General features: G+C 41.3%; 1 protein-coding gene across 4 annotated transcripts in view; it reads left to right on the plus strand.

The window, feature by feature from the left end:
- Nf1 (neurofibromin 1) overlaps window positions 1-20,360 on the plus strand; it is a 314,026-nt gene extending 293,666 nt beyond the window's left edge. For 2 of the 4 annotated variants that reach the window (XM_029557898.1, XM_008821611.3), the window contains exons 52-58: window positions 912-1,034; window positions 1,987-2,117; window positions 2,291-2,391; window positions 3,844-3,986; window positions 4,463-4,509; window positions 5,598-5,814; window positions 16,811-20,360. In XM_029557898.1, the coding sequence (XP_029413758.1) occupies window positions 912-1,034; window positions 1,987-2,117; window positions 2,291-2,391; window positions 3,844-3,986; window positions 4,463-4,509; window positions 5,598-5,814; window positions 16,811-16,953 (905 nt within the window). In that variant the 3' untranslated portion in view covers window positions 16,954-20,360. The remainder of the gene's footprint in view (window positions 1-911; window positions 1,035-1,986; window positions 2,118-2,290; window positions 2,392-3,843; window positions 3,987-4,462; window positions 4,510-5,597; window positions 5,815-16,810) is intronic. The other 2 variants (XM_008821613.3, XM_029557899.1) reach the window with 2 other exon arrangements.
- Window positions 20,361-22,479: the final 2,119 nt, after the last annotated feature.

The raw sequence follows: 22,479 nt of genomic DNA on the forward strand, positions 1-22,479 counted from the left end.
CATGCAGTGCCCAAAAAGGTCAGAAGAGGACTTCAGATCCCCTAGAACTGGAGTTATGGATGGTTGTTAGCTACCATATGGGTGCTGGGAATCAAACCCAGGTCCTCTGTAAGAGCAGCCAAGTGTTCTTAACTGCTGAGCCATCTCTCCAGCCCCTAGTGTTTCTGTATGTGTCTGAGCATTAAACCCAGGTCCTTACTAGGCAAGTGCTCTACTACTCACTTGCATACTCAGCCCCAGATTGCTTCTTAGGATTGCTCCAAGGGTTTAGTTCTTTGAGTGTAAAGAACAAATATAAGTTTCACATAATCCATTTAAAATACTTGAACTTAAAATAAGAGAAAGACTTTTAAATATTAGTGTAGTATATGATTACAGAACCTCAAAGCCAAGTATGAAGTAGTACAGCCTGCTGTTTTGAAGCATTTCCTTGTGTTAATTTTTAGTACTTTCAGGCATGCATATCTTGAAAATTTAAAATCAAACTTTAATGTTTACCATATTTGGAAATTCTTCATCTATAATGACTAACTGTTGACACTAGCAGAATTTCTTGACTTGAAGAGGCTGTTCAGGTATGGTTGATCTTTTCTACTGAATGAAGTCTACTCCTTGTGTTTATTACCAGTAGTTACACTTCTTGTCAGTGTCTGGTTTGCCTGCAGTGTAGTGAATGTAATTTCAGTTTCATTTGGAGCATCCTTTCCTGGAAAGCAGTGGGACCAAAACCACTTCACTGGGAAAGTGAAGAGTAAAGGAGAGAAACTTTGTTCCAAGTATATATTTGAGCTTGCTTTGGGTCCTTAAGTGACAGCTTAAGTAGTTTATGTCTGAACATTTTCTTTTTAGAGTATTACTCTTCGTAGACACTGTGGTTAATGAATTTTCATTTTCTGTAACTTGTTTTATAGGAACAAGGAAAAGTTTTGATCACTTGATATCAGATACAAAGGCTCCTAAAAGACAAGAAATGGAATCAGGGATCACAACACCCCCCAAAATGAGGAGAGTGGCAGAAACTGACTATGAGATGGGTGAGAGACAAAGCCATAATGAATCTCCATCACTGAAAGCAAGTGGAAGAGTGCAGCAAGGCCTGCTTGCTTTCCAGCCAGGACTTGGAGTCTTTAGGATTCAAGATAGAACCATTTGTTCTTTTTCTAAAGATAAGCTCTCTCCAGCCCTTAAACTGACAGTTACCCTGAAATTTGTGTAAGAATGAATCATATACACAGTAGTACCACATTTTAATCACTAGCCAGACTATTGTGTTGTGTTCTTCATGATGTTGATGTTGGTATTTAAAGTATCTATTTGACCCAGATGTGGTGTTGCACACCTTTAATCTCAGCACTTGGGAGGCAGGCAGATCTCTGTGAGATTAAGGCCAGCCTCTCTACATAGTGAGCTCCAGGCCAACTTGGTCTACAGTGAGACCCTGTCTCAAAAACCAAGGAAATTGTCAGGCATGGTGGCACACACCTTTAGTCCCAGCACTTGGGAGGCAGAGGCAAGCAAATCTCTATGAGTTTGAGGCTAGCCTGGTCTACGTAGTAAGTTCCAGGCCAGCTGGGGCTACAAGGAGACCCTGTCTCAAAAAAAAAGCAAATAAACCAAGGAAATAAAGAAAAGTGTCTATTTGAAAAGCTGTTGGGGGGCTGGAGAGATGGCTCAGCAGTTAAGAACACTGGTTGTTCTTGCAGAAGACCTGGGTTTGAATCCCAGCACCCACATGGCAGCTAACAACTGCCTGTAACTCCAGTTCCAAGGGCTCCAACAACCTCGTCTCTCCTCTGCGGGCATTGCACGACATGGGTGCACTTAACCTACATGGAGGCAATACATGCATACACATAAAAATAATAAAATATTTTTTAAAAAAGAAAAGCTGTTGAATTTAAGAGGTAACACTGAAATGCATTAGGTAAAGTGGCCATCAATGGTCTGTTAATATAGCTGCTTGTGTTAATTCATATCTTACTGTAGAGACCCAAAGAATTTCCTCATCACAACAGCACCCACATTTACGTAAAGTTTCAGTGTCTGAATCAAATGTTCTTTTGGATGAAGAAGTACTCACTGATCCAAAGATCCAAGCCCTGCTTCTTACTGTTCTGGTAAGGATTTTCCCTTTTTGAGGGGTTTTTCTTTTCCCTTAAATTTTATTTCAATCTCTTACCAGGCCTTTAAATATTACAAATGTGAAAAAAAAAAAAAGCTATCTTTACTTCTCACCAAAATATAAAATTCAGCCACAAAATTAAAATGTTTATTTTTTGCATCTTGGCAGGCAACACTGGTAAAATATACAACTGATGAATTTGATCAACGAATTCTTTATGAATACTTAGCAGAGGCCAGTGTTGTATTCCCCAAAGTTTTTCCTGTTGTGTAAGTATCACCTTTTGCTTATAATTAACCTCTGTATCTTTCTTTATGTCAAATGTTTTTTAAAGATTTAGGAAATGTATTACCCAGTAATGCTCACTGATTGCAGAGAGGGAAAAGTGATTATGATTTTTACTTTAGAGATAATTAGTGGTTTTAGCATCCCCAAGGCCCCAGGATTGATTCCCTAGCACCAAAATAAAAAATATAGTGGGGCCGGAGAGATAACTCAACAGTTAAGAGTACAGACCGCTTTTGCAGAGGATCTGAGTTCAATTTCCAGCACTCAGTTTCTGAGTTAAAACAGAATTGACCTATTTAAAATTTATTTATTATTTTTATTTTATGTGTATGCATGTAGGTAAGTGCACCTGTGTCATGCAATGCCCATGGAGGTCAGAGGAGGCTGTCTGATCCCCTGGGACTGGAGTTATGGACAGTTTTTAGCTGCCATGTGGATGTTGGGATTTGAACCCAGGTCTTCTGCAAGAACAACCAGTGTTCTTAACCACTGACCCATCTCTCCAGCCCCAAAATTGACTTATTTAGAAGATAAATTGTACTTTCCCATAACTCTTTAACTTCAGATTATTCAAATTTGCCCAAAGAAATTTGTGATATTCTGTTCCTGATCCAGGCCCCCTATATAGTGCCATGATTTCTTTATTTTTGTTTACTCTCATTTTAAATTTTCCAAATTTCATATATTTAGGGCCCTCTTCTTTTTACTAGTAGAGTACAACTGGATTTGAAATAATTCCTTTGTAAGATTCCACATTCTACCCCTTCCAAACTAAGTTTGCTTTCCTTAGCAAAGTTCAATCTGATTTGGTATTTATTAAGCACTAATATTTAATTGAACTCTCTAGATATGTAGAAAAAGACAATAGAAGAGATGGTCCAGAGCCTGCCAAATGACAAACAGAGCCAAGCTTGTCCTAAAGCATTCACATATACACGTAGTTCGGCATTGAATGCATGATAATACTAGTTATTTGCTTTTACATGATTTTCTTGGTGACTTAAAATAAAAGGCAAACCAGGGCTGGAGAGATGATACAGTGGATAAGAGCATTGGCTACTCTTGCAGAGGACCCAATTTCAATTCTCATCACCCACAGGGCTGGAGAGATGGCCCAGAGATTAAGAGTACTGGCTGCAGAGGACCTGGGTTTGGTTCCTGACACCCACATAGCAGCTAACAACTGTCTAAAACTCCAGTTCTAGGGGATCTGAGCCCCTCTTCTGAAATCTGTGGGCATTACATAGATATGACACACATACATACATGCATGCAAAACACGCATACACAAAATAAAATTTTTTTAAAGAAAAGCACCAGAAAATTAAAGTACTTGTTTTCAGTTTCACCACGTTGTTCTGAGGAAGTATATATTATGCTTTCCAGTAAATCTTGATTTTCCTCTAAAATATTTCTGTTTACTTTTTTTTTAGGCACAATTTGTTGGACTCTAAGATCAACACCCTCTTGTCATTGTGCCAAGATCCAAATCTGTTAAATCCAATCCATGGAATTGTACAGAGTGTGGTATACCATGAGGAATCCCCACCACAGTACCAAACATCTTACCTGCAAAGTAAATAAATGTATTAGGAGAAGGATGGTTGGTAATCTTACTACTGTGGGCACTGTCAAGGAATGCGCTGACCCTAGACTTCTCTATAAGGGACAGACTTGTTCCAGTTTCTCTTCTGTGTGCCATTTTCTGACTCTCTTAATTATATGTTCAATACAATAACTGCTTGACCATTTTACTAAAATATGTTTTATGCCAGCAGTTGGAAGGCAGAGGCAGGTGGATCTCTGCGAGTTCAAGGCCAGCCTGGTCGACATAGCAAGTTCCAGGCCACATGGGCTACAGGGAGACCTTGTCTCAAATAGACCAAAAAAAAAAAATACTAAGCCTATTTTAAGGAAGTTTTAGTGATCTTTGATACTCATCCTAAAATTTTTTAAGTATATGAATAGATTTCATATATTAACCATATAATGTTCTTTTAATATTAAAAAGGTACCTTGCTTTTTGTAAGAGTAGCATTTGATGTTTTGCAGGTTTTGGGTTTAATGGCTTATGGCGGTTTGCAGGACCCTTTTCAAAGGTAAGAAACAATATTTTTCTCTAATTTGACAAGCCAGAGTTTTTATCCATTTTATATAAGTATTTAATAATGCACAATATGCTAAAAAACCAAAGTAACAACTCAGAGTAAACACATTGTTTTTAGAAAGATTTTTCCCAGAGGCAACACTTTTGATATATTCGTATATTAATTTTTATTAAAGAGTACTACATTTATGCTTGACTTCACAGAAGGCTGTGATCAATGTCATCAATGTCTGTAAAACTTTTCTGCCCATGGATCTTTGTATGACCTTAATTTACACACCTATCTTGTGACTAGCAAGGAACATCACATATGTTAAAATCGACCTCATAAACAGATGTTTACATTCAGCTGTTAGATTCATTCTTCTCCATTTATTTTCTTCTCTGATTGGCATTTGTTGGTGTGGTACTACATAGAGAGTTGTATTTAATTTTTTTAAGTAAGGTCTCTTAAAATGGTTGAAGTTCCTTGAAGGCAGGCCTCCCGTTTTTTTCCTCCCACACAGTGTCCTAGATACAGGGGTAGTAAGTATAGATTATCTAAACCTTGTCCAATTTAAGAGTTGGGATTTAGTTTATTTTATTATTGCTGAATATCTGTTGTTATGCACAGGTTGTCATTTTAAAAGTGGGCTTGAAGTCACAGGAATAAGTATGTCATGCAGGAGTTTTTACAGCTGGATGGCTGTCACCACTGGACCCCTCAGTGTCTCGCTAGTGGAATCTGAACAGCAGCTGGAATGATGCCGCTTTGCTCATTTTCTCAGTTTTGGAAAATTGGCTAGACGTTCGTGCTCATGACCGTACTGTCTCAGCGTTCAGTTCAGTCTGTCTGCGTGGCTTTCAGAACTGTAGGTTCATCCAGAAGTGTTCAGTGAAAGCTAAATAAAATTCCAAGCTCTAAGTTCCATGGTAGTCTCTAAATACTACCGTTCTCCCCTTTTTAATGATTTATAATACAAACAAAGGAAGAAGAATAGCCAGTTAAGCCCCAAACAAATACCGAATTAATCTTTTTTGGCTTCAGAGGGGATTTTTTTAAAAAATGGAGCTAAAATAATGTCCTATTTTCCATTACAGCAAACCCAAATCCCAGACTATGCTGAGCTTATTGTTAAATTTCTTGATGCCTTGATTGACACGTACTTGCCTGGAATTGATGAAGAAACCAGTGAGGAGTCCCTCCTGACACCCACATCGCCTTACCCTCCTGCACTGCAGAGCCAGCTTAGTATTACTGCCAACCTTAACCTCTCTAATTCCATGACCTCACTTGCAACTTCCCAGCATTCCCCAGGTTAGTAAATGTGATCTTTCTGTGGCTTTGAGCAATATGACTTCAATACCAACATTAGGAATTCCCTCGTGATCAGCAAATTTTGCTCCTTACATTTCTTTACTTTGTAACTTGAATGTTGTTACTCCTCAAAGCTTTCTACTTTCCAACAAGTTGTGTAGATGACAGTGAAATATTTAGTGGTATGTAATATTCATGTAGGTTTCCAAGGTTCTTAAGTTTCTAGTTTGAGCAAGAAGAGCAAACTAACCTTCATGACCCTAGAAGTGACCAGAGCTACAGTTTCTTTACTTAGATATACTAGCATTGCCCTAAGAACTTACCTGTCTGTGGTGTAGTTTGCTATATAAAAAATACACAGTCTGGTAATCACCCCAGCTTTCTTCTGGTAGCAACAAGTGAGCCAACCATAGTTCACCCTGAAGATCTTGGATTAGTATACAGTCAAAGAAGTCATCATAAGAAAACTTCTTAGAAGCTGGGAGTGGTGGCACACACCTTTAATCCCAGCACTTACAAGGCAGAAGCAGGCAATCTCTGAGTTTGAGGCTAGACTGATCTACATAGTGAATTCCAGGCCAGTTGTGGCTACAGGGAGACCCTGTCTCAAAAACCAAAAAAATAAAAACAAAAGCCTAGGGCTACAGAGGTTGGTAAAGTGCACATGGTGCACATAAGGATCCAAGTTCAATCCCCAGAGCCAGTTGAGAGCCAAACATGGTGGCGCACACCTTTAACCCCAGCACTTGGGAGACTGAGGCAGGTGCATTTTTGTGAATTCAAGGCCAGCCTGGTTTACATAGTAAGTTCCAGGCCAGCTGGGGCCACAGAGAGACCCCATCTCAAAAAAAAAAAAGAAAGAACCAGTTGAGGTGATGCATGCTTTTAATCCCAGTGCTGGGAGGTGGGAGGGGGAGATAGGAGGGTCCCTGGGGCTGGCTAGCCAGCCAGCCTAGCTTACTTGGTGAGTTCTCGGCAAGTGAGACACTCTTTGTCAAAAAAAAGGTGGATGGCACCTGAGGAATAGCACGTGAAGTTGTCCTCTGTCCCCCATCCCCCACCTCAGGCACACAGTTGTACAAGCAAAAAGAAAAGAACATCGTAAAGCCCATTGTTTAGTCTTTACTGTCATGTCACTGTTAGATCAAGTAAAAAAAGTACACTGACGCAGTGTAGAGGTGGCCACGCTGAGCAGTACTGCAAAGCACTACTCCAGCAGGCCTGAAGTAAATAAGATGGCAGAATGGCACCTGCCCAGCTCCGAGCTCATGTGTTGTCTGGAAGAATGGTTTCACACAGCCGCAGTTGACCCAAAGACACTGCTCTCTCACAGAACTAACACTGTTGCCCTAGTTGTGAAGACGGTGGGCAGTGACAGAAAGCTACTGTTTTGGTCATGTGTTCTATTGGAAAGATGTCCTTCTAAAATGGTTAAATTTTTTTAAAGGTTTTATTATTGCAGTTCCATTATCTGAAAAGGTCACTCATGAAGCATTTCATTCTGTAAGGAAATTCCTTTAAGTAATGTACATAGTTCTTGTAGCTCTTAGCTGTAGGTATGGATTTTCTTTATACAGATCAAACGATATAAGCATTCTGTGATGCTTATTCTGTGATGTTCCAGATCCATGAATAGAATCTCCATAAATAGTCATCCCCAGTGTTGCCTGAACATTTCCATATATGTAGTAGTTTTGAAGGTACTAAAGAATTAGGCAAGGATAATACCCAGTTTATATTATAAATCATTTTGTAAAATAACTATATTCAACTATTAAAGCTTTATTTCAGCATTTATTTATCAATCATCCAACAGGCAATCCTTTTAGCCCCTATGAAATAAGTCTGGCTTATGATAAGCTTTATCCCCCATATAACCATGTGTATTTGCCACCTGCCACTTGCTCTCCAGGACAGGTATACTCCAGTATAGTATTTGTGTCATTTGGGAGCTTGTGAGAAATGCAGGTGCTAGAGAGCTTCCCATGGCTCCTACACAAAACTCCAAGCTTGGAGCCCAGTCTGTCTCTTAATAACACCCATGTGATTCTCATGCACAGTAAGGTTTGAGAAGCTGCCCTAGCCTCTGCCTGTGTCCTGCTCCATTACTGCATCTTCTGCAACTGTTCAGGCCAAGGAAGAACTTAAAACTTGCTTTCCTCCAGACAGTGTAGCCACTGAATTGCCTCTTCCCCCAAAAAAACTCCTAGATTAGCGCTGGTAGACTATGCAGGTCATTTAGTTTTAGGCTTAAAATGTAAACATTGGGGAAACTGAGTTTCAGAAGCTCTGCGCTGACAGCTTTATCACACAGTTCCATCTGGATCTATGGCATCATACATTGCCATCCCTGTGTGATTAGAGTCTTCTTTCTCTTCATGCCCTCTCTCTCTCCTTTACTTATTTGTTTCTCTTTTTTCTTCTATCTGCTGTCACCAGATCTCCCAGGCCTTTTCTTCTATAAGCTTACTACTTTCTATTTATTGCTTATCATTATTAATCACTAAAGTTGATCACAATTAGAAATTAGTATGGACTGGAGATATGGCTCAGAGGTAGAGCCCTTGCTAGTATGCATGAGTTCATGGGTTTGCTCTCCAGCCCCAACAGAAGGCATAGTAGACCTTACCCTTCCAGTCCTCCTTCCCCCTGCCCCTTTTTTCTTTTCTTTTCTTTTTTTAAAATGTTGTGTGTGTGCAGGTAGTGGAGGTCAGAAAACAACTTTTGAGATTTGGTTCTGTCCTTCCACTGTGGAATCCTGGGATCAAAGGTAGTGGAGGTCAGAAAACAACTTCTGAGATTTGGTTCTGTCCTTCCACTGTGGAATCCTGGGATCAAAGGTTATCCGGTTTTTGTGGCAAGCACTTTTACCTGATAAGCCATCTCACTGGCCCTGTCCTCCTAGTTTTAAATTGTGGTTTATTTTTGACCTAACTTTTGCCTCTTAGGCTACTAAAATTGTGTTCAACATTTCAAAATAGTTGTTTCTGTTGACTTTTTTTAACTCAGTCTAATTGTTAGGGGTATTCTGTCCATCTTTTTTTATGTATATGAATGTTTTGCCCAAAAGGATGTAAGTGCACCCTTGCATGCAATGCCCACAGCAGTCAGAAGTGGGCGCTGAATCCCCTGGAACTGGGGTTACAGATGGTTGTCAGCTGCCATGTGGGGTCTGGGAACTGAACCTGGGTGCTCTGGGAGAACAGCCAGTGCTCTTAAAAGTTGAGCCATCTCTCCACAGCCCCTATCCTTTTTTTTCTAATGGGTTTTGTGTATGTGTGTGTGTGTGTGTGTGTGTGTGTGTGTGTGTGTGTGTGTGTAGTGTAGTGTATATGGTGTGGGAGGGCAGTGTGTGTATACGTGTATGCCACAGCACACATATGGAGTGCCAGTCTTTGCCTTCACCTTTTTGAGACAGGGTCTCTTGTCCTTCACTTCGACCAGGCTAGCTGGTCCTTAAGCATCTGAATTCCCCTGTCTTCACCTTCTGTCTTCCTGTAGAGCACAGGGATTACAGGTGTCTGCTGCTGTGTGTCCAGCTTTTAAATGGATTCTCCAGATTCAAACTCAGGTCTTCACACTTGCACAGCAAGGTCTGTATTCACTAAGCCATCTCCCTAAGCCCAATTCTGCCCATCTTTGCCTACTAATGTTGACAATAAAATAATCAGGTTGAGAAAAAAAGTAAACAAATTCTACTAGTTGGTCAGTGTCAGTTGAATATTAGCCATGTCATCTGCTTTAGTAGAACAGTCTTACTTTGTAACTTACCTAGAATTATTTTTAAAAATTAGAATAGGCCAGCACTCAAGAGGCAGAAACAGGAAGATTGTTGAGTTCAAGCCTGGACTAGAGTATATATATATCGTAGGGAGATCCTGTCTCAGGGCAAAAACAAAACAGAGACTAGCATGTAAGCTTTTTGTTACGGTTTTAAGCTAATAGTTTTGGCTCTGATACTTACCCAGGATGACTGCCAGAAGGGACTGCTGCACCCTGGATACCTCTGACTATTCCCAGAAGAAATGAGGACCTTAAAAGTAACAGAGCTGTTGGGCGTGGTGGTCCATACCTTTAATCCCAGCACTTGGGAGGCAGAAGCAGGCGGATCTCTGTGAGTTCAAGGCCAGCTTGGTCTACATAGTGAGTTCCAGGACAACTGGGGCTACAGGAAGACCCTGTCTCAAAAAGACAAAAAAAAAAAAAAAAAAAAAAAAAAAGTAACAGTGCTGGGGCACTGAGGAGATGGCTCAGTAATTAGAGCACTTGCCCCTCAAGCATGAAGTCCTAAGTTCAAATGCTCAGAACCCACATAAACCCAGGTTTGGTCCCAGTGCTCCTATAGCAAAGTGGGAAATAGAGGCAGGAGAATCTCCAGAAGCTCATAGGCCAGCCTGGTATGTGCATCAGCAAACAGTACCACAAGTAAGACCCTATTTCAAGGTGGAAGGTGAAGACTTGACTCACACCTGAGGTTGTCTTCTGACCTCCACACACATGTGGTATGCATGTCCACACTTAACACACATACATGCATACATAAAAACATATATGCATGTGCACACACACTAAAAAAAAAATTAAGAATTTTTTTTTTTTTTTTTTTTTTTTGGTTTTTTGAGACAGGCTTTCCTTGTAGCCCCAGCTGGCCTAGAACTTGCTGTGTAGACCAGGCTGACCTCGATTTCACAGAGATCCACCTGCTTCTGCCTCATGAGTGCTGAGATTAAAGGCGTGCACCACCATGCCCTACTTTAAAAAAATCTGCTTTAAGTAAGAGAACAGAGTATTCAATCATAATTTTCAGTTCTTTCTAAATTGTGTCTCTTTTACTATTTTACCACGTTTTAGAATAAAGGATTTAGCTTTTTAGTAGTAATCTTCCTGGAAGACCCTTTTGTCATTTTTATATCGTGGTGTCCTCTGCACAAAGGATCTGATTTATTTATACCTAATTCTTATAGGGGAGGGTAGCTTTTTGAGACAGGGTGTCATGTAGCCCAGGCAGGCCTCAAACTCGTTAGTAGCTGAGTATGGCCTTAGCCGCCTGACCCTCCTGTGTGCCCCCACACCCAGCTTACTGTGCGTTTGTCTTGTGCTCTTATGGAATATTCTCTTGATAGTAAAAGGTGACACCTTGTCATCAGATATATTGGCTGACAGCTTGAATTCATCTATCTTTATTGATCGTCTGAGTTTGCTGATATCAAAGGGCTAAAAGAAACAATGAGTCTTAACCAGATTCCTAACTCGGTCTAGCATTTTACTTTGCTTAACTGTGTAGAAACAAAAATATTCCAGCACTTTGAAGGTGGTGGCTGGAGAATTGAGTTCAAGGTCATCCTTGGCCACATAGTGAGCTAGTCTGGGCAACTAAGACCCTATCTCAAAAAAAAAAATTCCTTATCAGCAGCCATCAGACTACCCAACATCAGCCTGCACCCTGCCTGCTGAGCTTTAAGCAGGTAAATGCTATGTTGCCCCATTTTAGAAACCAAAAATTGTTGCTCAGTGCACAGTCAACCTTTTTGAACTTTTCCACGGCAATGTCCAGTCTGTTTTCTGGGTCTTTGGTGCTTAGCAGAGTCAGCTACTATAGCTGTATCTGGTCTCCAATATTCACTAGCAAATCAGCTAGATAACAGATTCATGAACCACCCTCTCCTTCCCCTCATGCCTGTACCAGCAGCACTGGGCTTCGCTAAGTTAAAATTTGGTGGCACTTTTTCAGTCACCAGCTTTGAGGAAGTAGTGGTTGCTTACCTAAAGCACTTATCTCTGAAAGTGTGTAAACACAACAGTAGAGAGCTCACCTACTGTGCTAGAGACCCAGTGTTTGATCCCTAGCATCACAGAAACAAAAAGCATGAATACTTTCCATTGAACCTTCTAATTGAAATTTCACAAGTGGAGCCAATAGACTGTGCCTAGAGTTGAGTCTCTGTAGAGTTGTGTTCATCATGACAACACGGGTGCACTTACATACATGCAGGCAGTATATTCACACATAAAATGAAAATAATAAAATATTTTTCTAAAAAAAGAAGAAGGAAGAGGCCTAGGAATGTAGTTCAGTGGTAGAGTACTTGCCTAGTGTGCTCGAGAGGTGAGAATCTGACGTCCACACACATGGACACACATACACAAAATAGATAAATATTTTTAAAGTCTTTAAGCTTAAACTTATCTCTGAATATATTTACTATATTTAAATTAATCTCCCTCGTAAGGCCTGCTTTGGGGTGGGGGGGCAGTCTCACCATGTAACTCTGACTGACTTGGAATTCTCTATGTAGACACAGACTGGCCTCAAAGATCTGCCCGTTTCTACCTCCCAAGTGCTGGGATTAAAGACATGCCGTCACGTGCAGCCCAAAGCCTGCTTTTGAGACCAATTAAAATATCTGAAACTCTTTTTCTTTCTTACATTTATTTATTTATTGAGAAAGAGCCACTGCCCTGTGCATGAGGCGGTTAGAGGGCCATCTTGCAAGAGTTGGTTCTCTTTTTTCACCTAGTGAGTCTGAGGGATCAAGCTCAAGCTCGGGTCAGACTTGACAGCAAGTGCCTTTACCTGCTGAGCCATCTCACTAGCCCATTGGAAGCATTTTAACATTCTAAAGAACTGTTCATGGTATTGTAAATTGAGGAGTACTTGGAGATTCTATTTACTTTTCATCTCTCTTTTTTTTTAGTTTAATTCTTGTTGTTGTTGGGTTTGTTTTTGTTTTTGTTTTTTTTCTTTTTTGGTCTTTTTGAGACAGGGTCTCCCTGTAGCTCCAGCTGTCCTGGAACTTGCTATGTAGACCAGGCTGGTCTTGAACTCACAGAGATATGCCTGCCTCTGCCTCCGGAGTGCTGGGATTAAAGGCGTGCACCACCATGCCTGGCTAATTCTTATTTTAAACTAAAATTCTTGAAAATAGTAAAAACATGTACCTATAAAATTGTAACTTCTACTTATTTACAGATTGTACTTGAGAAATTAATGGTTAGCATTCTATAAGTAAAACTAGCTTCCTTCTGAAAACCAGGGAACGTAGTAACCATCTGGTGTCTAATCATCTCTCACCCTGTTTCTGACTCTTGCGGACATCACTTCCTTCGTTTTTTCTTCATTCCGTGTCTGAAGCTCCTCTGCCTTGCTCTAAGTCCGCAGTTTTTATGCAGCTGCTCCCTCTTCAAGGTACTCTTTGCTCCAGCATCCTTGCACGAAACACTGCTTCCTCCACACTCAGGCTGCACCTCAGGCATGAGCCTCACTGGCCCCAGTCCTTGCGATCAGGTCTGGGGTCTCAAGGAACTGCGGGACCAGTGTGGCATGTGGCCACCACAACAGAAGTTCATCCAGAAACTTAAGAAGTCAGTAGAGAGGCAAGACACGGGCTTTGCTGCCTCCCCCCACAACTGAAATAAAGCCATCCTCATTGTAAAGCTGGTCATACATCTGTTACTCCTGTTTTTATAAAAAATATCAGTAACTGAAGGACTATGCAGAAGAAAATGTGACACGTTTCTGTCTAATTTAGAAAAGGGTGCCTTTTGTATTATTATACAGAAAGATTATAAACCTGGGTTGAAAAGGAAATGTTAGCTGTGCCAAAAGCCCATAAGTTTTTAAATTACTCTAGTTATAATTGCATATATCTAGCTTAAAATACAAATATTTCTAAACATATTTTTCTTATCCCTGTGAATAAATTTACTATAGCACAAAACAAGCTACAGTTATCATAGTTAACTTTTCTTTTAAGATTATTATGTTTCGTACTTATTTATATTAGCTTTAGTAATTTTACAAATACCAGCATTAAATTCAAGTCCTATGTATTTATTCTAAAACTCCTTTGGGCCCATCATTTAGTCTCCTTCATTTCAGATATTGGGAACATCTTTTTTTTGTTGTTTAGTTTTGTTTGAGGGGGGAACATCTTAATTTATGTAGTACTTATTTTATCTTCAGGCAATTCAGAAAAATTCTTCACACAGATTATATTATCTGACTTTTCTAACAGCCCTGTGAAATAGGCGAGTATGTTTCCCTTAGTCATCAGATTGAGACCCAAAGCCAAGAGGACTGGGGAGGTAGCAGAGTGGTCAAATACAAGCAACAGCCTTTGTTTCCATCCCAGCACCCAAAAAGAACAACAGCCTAGAGCTGAGAAAGAGTTCTGGTCCAATTTCGACTTACACTTTGAGGACTGAGAATCTAACTCAGTGGTAGAGGACTTGCATAGCACCATGAGGCCGTGTTTAGTTCCCAGCGCCACATACAAAGACTCAAACTTTGGCCTTTCAACATGTTTGCCAGGTCATATACAGTAAATTTTATGATAGACTTGCCCTGTTGTGTATAGAAAACTGAGCAATGCGATCAGCAATGCAACCTGGGCTCCTGTGCAGATGATCGAAGTTTGAGTTACTGTTAGTCTTCCATTTTTCTCTTAAAATTTCTGACAGGTTACTCAGCATATTTTTCCTTAAGTATTTTATTACTTGTTTGTTATTTGCCAGGTGGGAGCTATATGTCAGCAGTTGTCAAAATAAGGGAACCCTGACATCTGCCTTCAAGGAACTCATGCATTCAGCAGGGAGACAAGTGCAGCCAGGGTGTGGTGCAGCCAGGGTGTGAGCCACTCAGTCTCAGTTCACAGCTTTGGCCGATAACACTTACTAGTGTTTTGTCTTTCCCTGGTGCCACCCCAGCTTGTTAAAGCACAGTTCTGCTAACAGTTGGCTGTAGAGAATGTCCAGCTTCTGCCCTGCATGTTTGTACCCAGTTGCATGTCTAAGCACACCCTACCTTCTGGGGGAATTTAAACTAGCAAATTGGGCACAGAAGTTTTAGTTTTATTTTCTTTGTATGGTGGCCTCTAATTTCTTTTGCCTCATGGATTTTTGCTTTTGTGCCCTTGGAAGAAGGGCCGGGAGAGCCAGTGCCTTAGGAGCATGAGAGAACAGGACACAGAGCCCCAGAGTGGGCTTGGTGGAAAGAAGTCTGGGTGCAGCACCCAGGCTTTCTTGCAAGTTTGAAATGTAGCCTGTCCCAATGCAGGGATTCTGTCTCTGTGTGAGCAGTTTGTGTGGTCCCTCACCAGCAAAGGGAGACACAGCCTTGTCTACATAGTGAGTTCCAGGCCAGCTGGGCTACAGGGAGACCCTGTCTCAGAAAAAATAAATCAAAGACCAGAAAAAAAGGGGGACAGGAAGGAGTTCCAGGAGGAAACAGAAAAATGCACCATACAGGAAATGGAGATGAGGAAAATCTGGGTTGAATTCTGTCTTGTAACACTAGGCAAGGCAGTTGAAAGAGCATAAGCCTACAGCACAGGAAGTCCAAGGCTCCCGAGCGCTGTACGCATTCTTCCCTTCGTTGTTTTGCTTTTTAAGGTGGCTCTAGAGAAGCTGGAGATAGGTGTACAGAAGGGCATGGAAACCATCCAGAATCCTGTCTTGCAGAAAAAAGTTCTGTGCACATGGTAGTGTTGCTCTCCATGAATATGACAGGAGCACAGGCTTGACGCCAGTCCAGCTATAGGTGGCTTGGAGAGCTATCGCTGATGTTTTAATTGTATCATATGGCCATCAGTACTGACAGATGTCCATGTTCCTCTGATAAGTTCAGCAGAGCAGCCCTCACTGAGCCTGCATAGATCAGGCCATGGGTTTCTGGATGCCCTACACAGAATCGAACAGAGGGCTACATCTGAATGAAGGACGTCACTTCTAGAGGAAGGTTACCAGGTTCACCTTCTTTTCATGAGTTAACAAATCACTGTATGGATCTGTTCCATTTCCTGTAATATAGTGAATACCTCTTGATTTGAAATACTACTTTTTTGCCCAAAATGGAAATTTTTCCATTCTCAAATGTAATGATTCTTTTGAAAATCCAACAGTACAAATAATAAAATTAAAATTACCAGCTGGGCGTGATGGCACATGCCTTTGATCCCAGCACTCAGGAGGCAGAGGCAGGCGGATCTCTGTGAGTTCAATGCCAGCCTGGTCTACATAGTGACTTCCAGGCCAGCTGGAGCTCCAGGGAAACCCTCTCTCAAAAAGACAAAAAAAAAAAAAAAAAAACACTAAATTACCTGGACTAAGTGTGCTGCCTGGATGAATTTTTCCCCCCCCCCCCCCCACTTTTTTTCCTTTCTATACATGGATTTTCCCCCCTATTCAAAAAATTATGTTCCTCCTTCTGCATACTGGCTGATACCAACAACCAGTATCTTTTCTATTTGCTCACCCACCAGTAGTTATGCCAGACATGATACAGTCTGTTTGGGAGGCAACTTTATGGCATGATGAACTGTTGGTAATCCTACCAATCCGATTTTTTAAATCCTTTTTGTTACTACTTAGATTATTTACAAAATAATAAGGACCATGAGAGAAATAAATGACATCTGACTGATTAAGGTTGAGAAGACTACAGTGAGTTGCCATGGTTGCAAAGAAGCAAGGGTTCAGAGTGTGACCCTTGCAACATGCTGTCTTCTCAGGAGATTCTTGAGCTCCTTTGGAACAAGCATTGTGAGCAAAAAAAAAAATAAGCATCTGCCTTTTTTTGAAATGGCAAATTGCAGAAAGATCAGTGCCTTCGTGCCTGAAGCCCTCTTGTGAACTGACAGGTGTGTGGCTAGATGCTGCCCTCTGCTGGATGCTTCTGGTATGGTTCAGAGAAAGGCACTACTGGGTTTCCCTGGCAGCTGCTAGCCTTCCATTCTGTTGAAGCTGCCTACCTCTCGCTGTTTCTGCAACCTCTGTCTTCCTCTTATGCTATTTTTCTGCAATGATGGCAAATCTGGCTTAGCTAAATGTGAGGTTTTCCATGTGGTAAGGCCTTTATGAACATTCTAGCAGTTTACTGTTAATGTGGAATGTGCTAAAATAACTCACCAGGTTGTATCTCACACACAAATCATGAGATTCAGTCCTGGAGCTTAACAACAGGGGAAAGAGGGAGTAACGGGCTGTTCTTTCTCCCCAGGAATTGACAAGGAGAACGTTGAACTCTCCCCCACCACTGGCCACTGTAACAGTGGACGAACTCGCCATGGATCCGCAAGCCAAGTGCAGAAACAAAGAAGCGCTGGCAGTTTCAAACGTAATAGCATTAAGAAGATCATGTGAAGCTTTTTTTCTTTCCTTTTTCAAACCAACCTAACACGGCTGTTCACTAGTGACCCCTCCTCACTTTGCCCTGTCCCACATGTTGCAGTGCTACACTTTGCATCTTAGGATGAACCATCCAGTCCGCCATGTTGCCAGGTGATCAACTCTTGGAAGCACTGCATAAATTTGAAGCTGCTTTTCTTTAACGTTTTTTCTTCTACTTTTGGCATGTGTCTGGTGTAAGCAAGTGTTCAGACAACTACAAAGAAAGTGGGAGGTCAGTCAGAAAACCTGAACTGAGAGCATGAAATCATGAGAGGATGACTTCTTAAATACCGCCACTGCTGGCCAGGCATGAAAGCCATTTGCACAGAAGCCCCCTTCATCTCTCAAGGTGAAGTGGTAGTCTGACCTGCACCCACTTCTCAAGTTTATGGGAAAAATAATGCTATAACCCCAGTATGTTTAATCCCTTAGCTGTGAACTTTTTTTTAACCTTATAAAACTGAAGGAAACATAGAGGTCAAGCCTCAGTCACTTCCCACCATAAAGCCACAAAGCCAGGTACTTGGGGGGGGGGTGGGGAGAAACTTTTACAGTGGATTCTTAAGAAATACTAACACTTGAGTATTAGCAATAACTACAGGAAAACAAGCGTGACCACATATATCTTAACATTACTGAATTAAAACGATGGGTTATGAGGCCTTATCCATACTTGGTCATCCAAACTAGTTAATATTTTTTCCTATTGATTGTCTTTTAATTTTTAAATATGCTAAAGTTGTTGTGTTCTTTTTCTATTTCTTTTTTTTTTTTGTAAGCCAAAACTATAGTAAATCTAATAATTACATGCTTTTTTTCTTTCTCCTCTTTTCTAAATAATTCTGAGCAGGGTAATTAGCAGAGTGTTGAGACTTGTTCCCAGGAGGTAATTTTCATAGATGCTTGCAGTAGCTCCATGGCAAATGGAATGGTACGTGACTTTTAGAGTAGCTGATATTTTTATTTGTTAAATAATTTTCCCAAGAAACAGTGTGCTGTATATTATGATAAATTTCTTTGATAAGATGTATTTTTGAACTCTTTTAGTCTTCCCCCTCTCCTCTGAAAAATCAGGTATCTCTAGCAACACTTTGGGTTCTATCTGATAGAATTGTATTTACTCACTGTGAAAGTCTGGTCAGCCTGCATTGGGGTGAAAGAGGACGTCCCAAGTCACTGCTGTGCCCAACGATGTGCTTGACATGACATAGGCCCCCCAGAGCAGTGCGATCCAGCCGCTTGATGGTACCTGCAGTATGAAAAATAATTGGACTTCAGAGAGCATATTAGTAAATGGATGCTCTCATTTAAGACTGAACTATATTTATTTTTAAAAGTATTATCCCTCTACTCCCAGGTTCCCTTCATATGTTAAGATATAGTGGCTTTGGGAAGGGTAGAAAAGAAACCCACGGGAGAGGGGGTTTCCTGTAGTGCTAGCTCACTAGTGGATTTCAGTAAATTAAATTCCACAGCTAAGTCAATAAATAATGGTACACTTAAGTGTTCTGACTTTAATAATACATTTCACACTTACCCATACAGTAACAATGTAATATGTTAATGTAAATAAAATTGCTTTTTGATATTCAGAAATAACAGGAATTTAATTTTTTTTAATTTGTTTACAGTCTTGGGAAAAGTAAGAACCATTTGCCAAAATAAAAGGAAAAAAATTAAAAACCCTTAGTATTAGTAGTGATTTTAACATAGACTCATTGGAAATATTGAAGACAGGTACAATTAGCTAAGCTTTTGTTTTTAACAGTTGTAGAGGCTACATTAGAACAAAATGTTTATAACAGAGCAGCTAAGACTGTGAAGAAGCCAAGTTGGAACTGAGTTTCAAAGTAGAAAGGGGCCTGTGCCTAGGCTGCCTAGCGGAGGGTCTGTCTTCTCCCACACCAGTACTCCTGGCGTACACCACTGCCTCAGGCTCCTGCAGCCAACTGAAGGCAGTGTGAGAGCCTTTCCCGTAATTTTGGCTCCTAATTTTTCCTCTTTGTAGACTGGTGCATATAATGATGGGTGTTAATGCTATTTTATTTCTCCCATCAAAACAGAAAAACTTCCAGGCTTTACTTTAGAAATAATGCTCTTTCCACAAACAAGTTTACAGAGGTTTGATGGTTCTAGCCCTCTAGTGTAGGGAATGAAATGAATCCACTAGAAGTTCTTCCTGAAATGGTCAGCATTAGGCACATCACAGTTGAGCCACCTGTGAGCTGCAAAAATGTCATGACCAGTACATCCAGGAATTTGAAAACTTTTGAAGATTATCAATTTTACCTTATGTACAGAACTTCCAACTTTTGAGGAAAGTCCAACTTTCCAAGTAGCTGAAATGAATAGGATCTAAATATTGCACCAGTATACTTCCCCCAGAGAAATGAACTGCTCTTTTAGTCCTGTCGCTTGTAATTTACAAATGCAGCTCTGAATGATGACCCATTTCACAAATTTGATGTGAGTCTGTAATTTATTTTTGATTCGTGTTTTCCTGGCTTTTTAAAAAGGAAAACAGTGACTCTGCCATGTTTGTGTTGTACCTAACCTGTCTGTTGGCCAGTGCTCCTGTCCCAGGCTATACTGTGCTGCGCACCACCATGGGGCTGCAGTGCCCTGCCATCAGTTACTTTTGCCTGTGCATCACTGAGCCAGGAGCCAGGACACCACAGTGCAGTCAGCCTCCACCCCAGCAATGAATGTCCAAGCAAGGTGGTGAGCCAGCAGCTCTCTGGTTTGCTAAGTTGTAGGGTTGCCAGTTTCCTGTGGTAGTTTTGGGGTGGTTTTCAGGTTTAGGGATTTTCTTTTTTGCCTTTTTTTTTTCTATATTTACCCCACCCCCAGCATAATGAGGCATGTCTTATTCAATGTTATGCAATGGACTTATACAAAATTTCACTTAGTGTCAGCCACATAATTTTTTTTAATGCAGTATATTCACCTGTAAATAGTTTGTGTAAAATTTGACAGAAAAGTATATTTACTACATTGTAAATACATGTGATGATATATTGTATTATTTTGCTTTTTTGTAAAGCAGTTAGTTGCTGTACATGGATAACAAACAAAAATTTGATTATTCTCGTGTTAGTATTGTTGACTTCTTCCTGCGACTGCGTTACATCATCTAAAGAAAATGCCGTGTATTGTAAACTTACCTTGTATATGATAACATACCTTCCTTCCCATCAGCAGTTCCCTGGCTACAGCCTTGATATTGTAAGCAGCTGTAACTGACAGGAGAAATACTGCCCAACACATGGAATCCATCACTGTGGGAAGTCCATTCAGATCATCATTCCTACCCCCTTTTCCCTCTGTGTATTGTCCTCAACCCCACCCCCTTTTTTAAGTAAAATGTAAATTCAATCTGCTCTAAGTTGTAAGGAATTATTTAATTTCTCCACATGCATCAGACTCTGTTTTCTTGCTCCCTCCTTGGTCTTTTGAAACGTTAAGGCCATTTCCACTCTTTAGGTATGTTGTTGGACCTCCTCCTCTCCTCACACCCATGGGAAAAGTTTTTCTCTGAAAGTAAAATCATTTGGGTGAAACATGTTTTTAGGACCTGTCAAACCCAGGAGTGGCTGTCATTCTGGGCCAGGCAAACTAACTTTCCAAGTATTAGTCTGTCAGTGATATCAGGTTCCCTGATGCTGGCTGGAACGTCTCACCTCTCCCTCAGACCACACCTGTGAACAGTGCAGATCACTCATCCATCCTAGGGCTGCTGCTCTGCTTCTGAAGGAGAAGGACCCCTGGACCTGGGGGCAAGACAGAGTGGTCCCGGTCCTCAGAAGGGTAGCTGTCCCACAGATGGTCCTCAGAAGGGTACCTATCCCACAGATGGTCCTCAGGAGGGTAGCTGTCCCACTAAGCAAAGGGCCAAAAATGTACTGGTCTTCTCATGGGGGGTGAAAAGGGCAGGGGTGTTTCACCCTCAGAGCTTGGGAATATTCTGGTCCCTACCCAGGCAAAGGCAGACTCTGGGGATGGGTGTTTGTTTCATTTTGTTTTGCCTGCACAGTCTCTGTCCTCTGGGTGTCCTCAGACCTATCTGGCCATTGTGAACAGTCTGGCCAGGAGATGCTGGAAGTAGAAAGTAACCTGCAAACTGGTAGCATCCCAGTGTTCCTCTTTTTCTCCCAGAGAGTAAGCTCTCCCCACGACCCGCTGCAGGCATTTTGTGGCATTGATCCTTATCCCTAATTAGTTCACCCGTAATTTCCCTCAGTGAAACCTCTTGGCTTGCTCACAACACCTTATTCCTAGAGGACGCTGCTTTGGACACAATTCCTAACACTCCTGCCCCCAACACTGCCCCATCCACATTCTCTCAAGGGCAAATGCTTGCCCCAAGTAATCCACAAGTCCTGGCTTCAGCTGAAGCATCCTCCATTCAAGACCCATTGAGCTACCAATTTAGAAGAAGCCTTAATGAGGCTAGAGACATGGGTCAGCAGTTAAGACAGTGGCTGCTCTTGCAGAGGACCCGGGTTTGGTTCCCAGAACCCACATGGTGGTATAGATGGTAAACAACCATCTATAACTTCAGTTCCAGGGATCCACAGCATTGCATGCATAGAAGAAGGCTTTTGCTGTGCTGACCGTGTTCTCGTCTGGGGGCCACACCAAAGTGGCACAAGTTATTGCTGCTTCGGGTCTTTCATACTTTGGTTTCTTTTTTTTTTAATTTTTATTTTATGTGTATGAGTGTATTGCCTGCATGTATATGAGTGCACCCATGCCATGCAATGCCGCGGAGGTCAGAAGAGGGCTTTGGACTTCCCTGGAACTGGAGTTAAGGACAGTTTGCAGCCACCATGTGGGTGCTGGGAATCGAACCCAGGTCCTCTGCAAGAGCAGCCAGTGCTCTTAACCGCTGAGCCATCTCTCCAGCCCATACTTTGGTTTCTTTAGAAGTGTTGACTGATCATAAGTTGAAATTTCATTATGTGATACAGAATTATAATTTGAATCAATAATTTGGCTTCTGTTTAAAAAATATTTTTTATTTTGTGTGTGTGTGTGTACTGCCTGCATGCATGTAAGTGCACATGTGTCGTGCAATGTCTGTGGAGCCCAGAAGAGAGCATCGAATCCCCTGGAACTGGAGTTATGAATGGTTGTTAGCTGCCATGTGGGTGCTAAGAATTGAACCATGTCCTCGGCAAGAGCAAGTTGGTGCTGTTAACCACTGAGCCATCTCTCCAGTCACTTGGTTTGGCTTCTTGGGGGAAAAAAAAAAAAAAAACTTAACCAGTGTAACCAGATGCCTCTTGGTTCTCTCATCTTGGTGAATGCAGTGCCAGAATGAGCATGGCCAAGACCTAAGAGCTAGAGAGGGGTTGTTACCGCAGGAGATGGGGAAGTTGTGTCCAAAAACAAAGGAGCCTGGGAATTTGATTCAGGGGTCTGTATGCATCACATAGATAGATGTAGGCCCATGCCTAAGTTTTAAGTCTGCTCATTCCTGAGCATGCTCAGTTTAAG

This window comes from Nannospalax galili, unplaced genomic scaffold, assembly GCF_000622305.1.
Source record: "Nannospalax galili isolate Female #2095 unplaced genomic scaffold, S.galili_v1.0 scaffold8, whole genome shotgun sequence".
Taxonomy (NCBI): Eukaryota; Metazoa; Chordata; class Mammalia; order Rodentia; family Spalacidae; genus Nannospalax; species Nannospalax galili.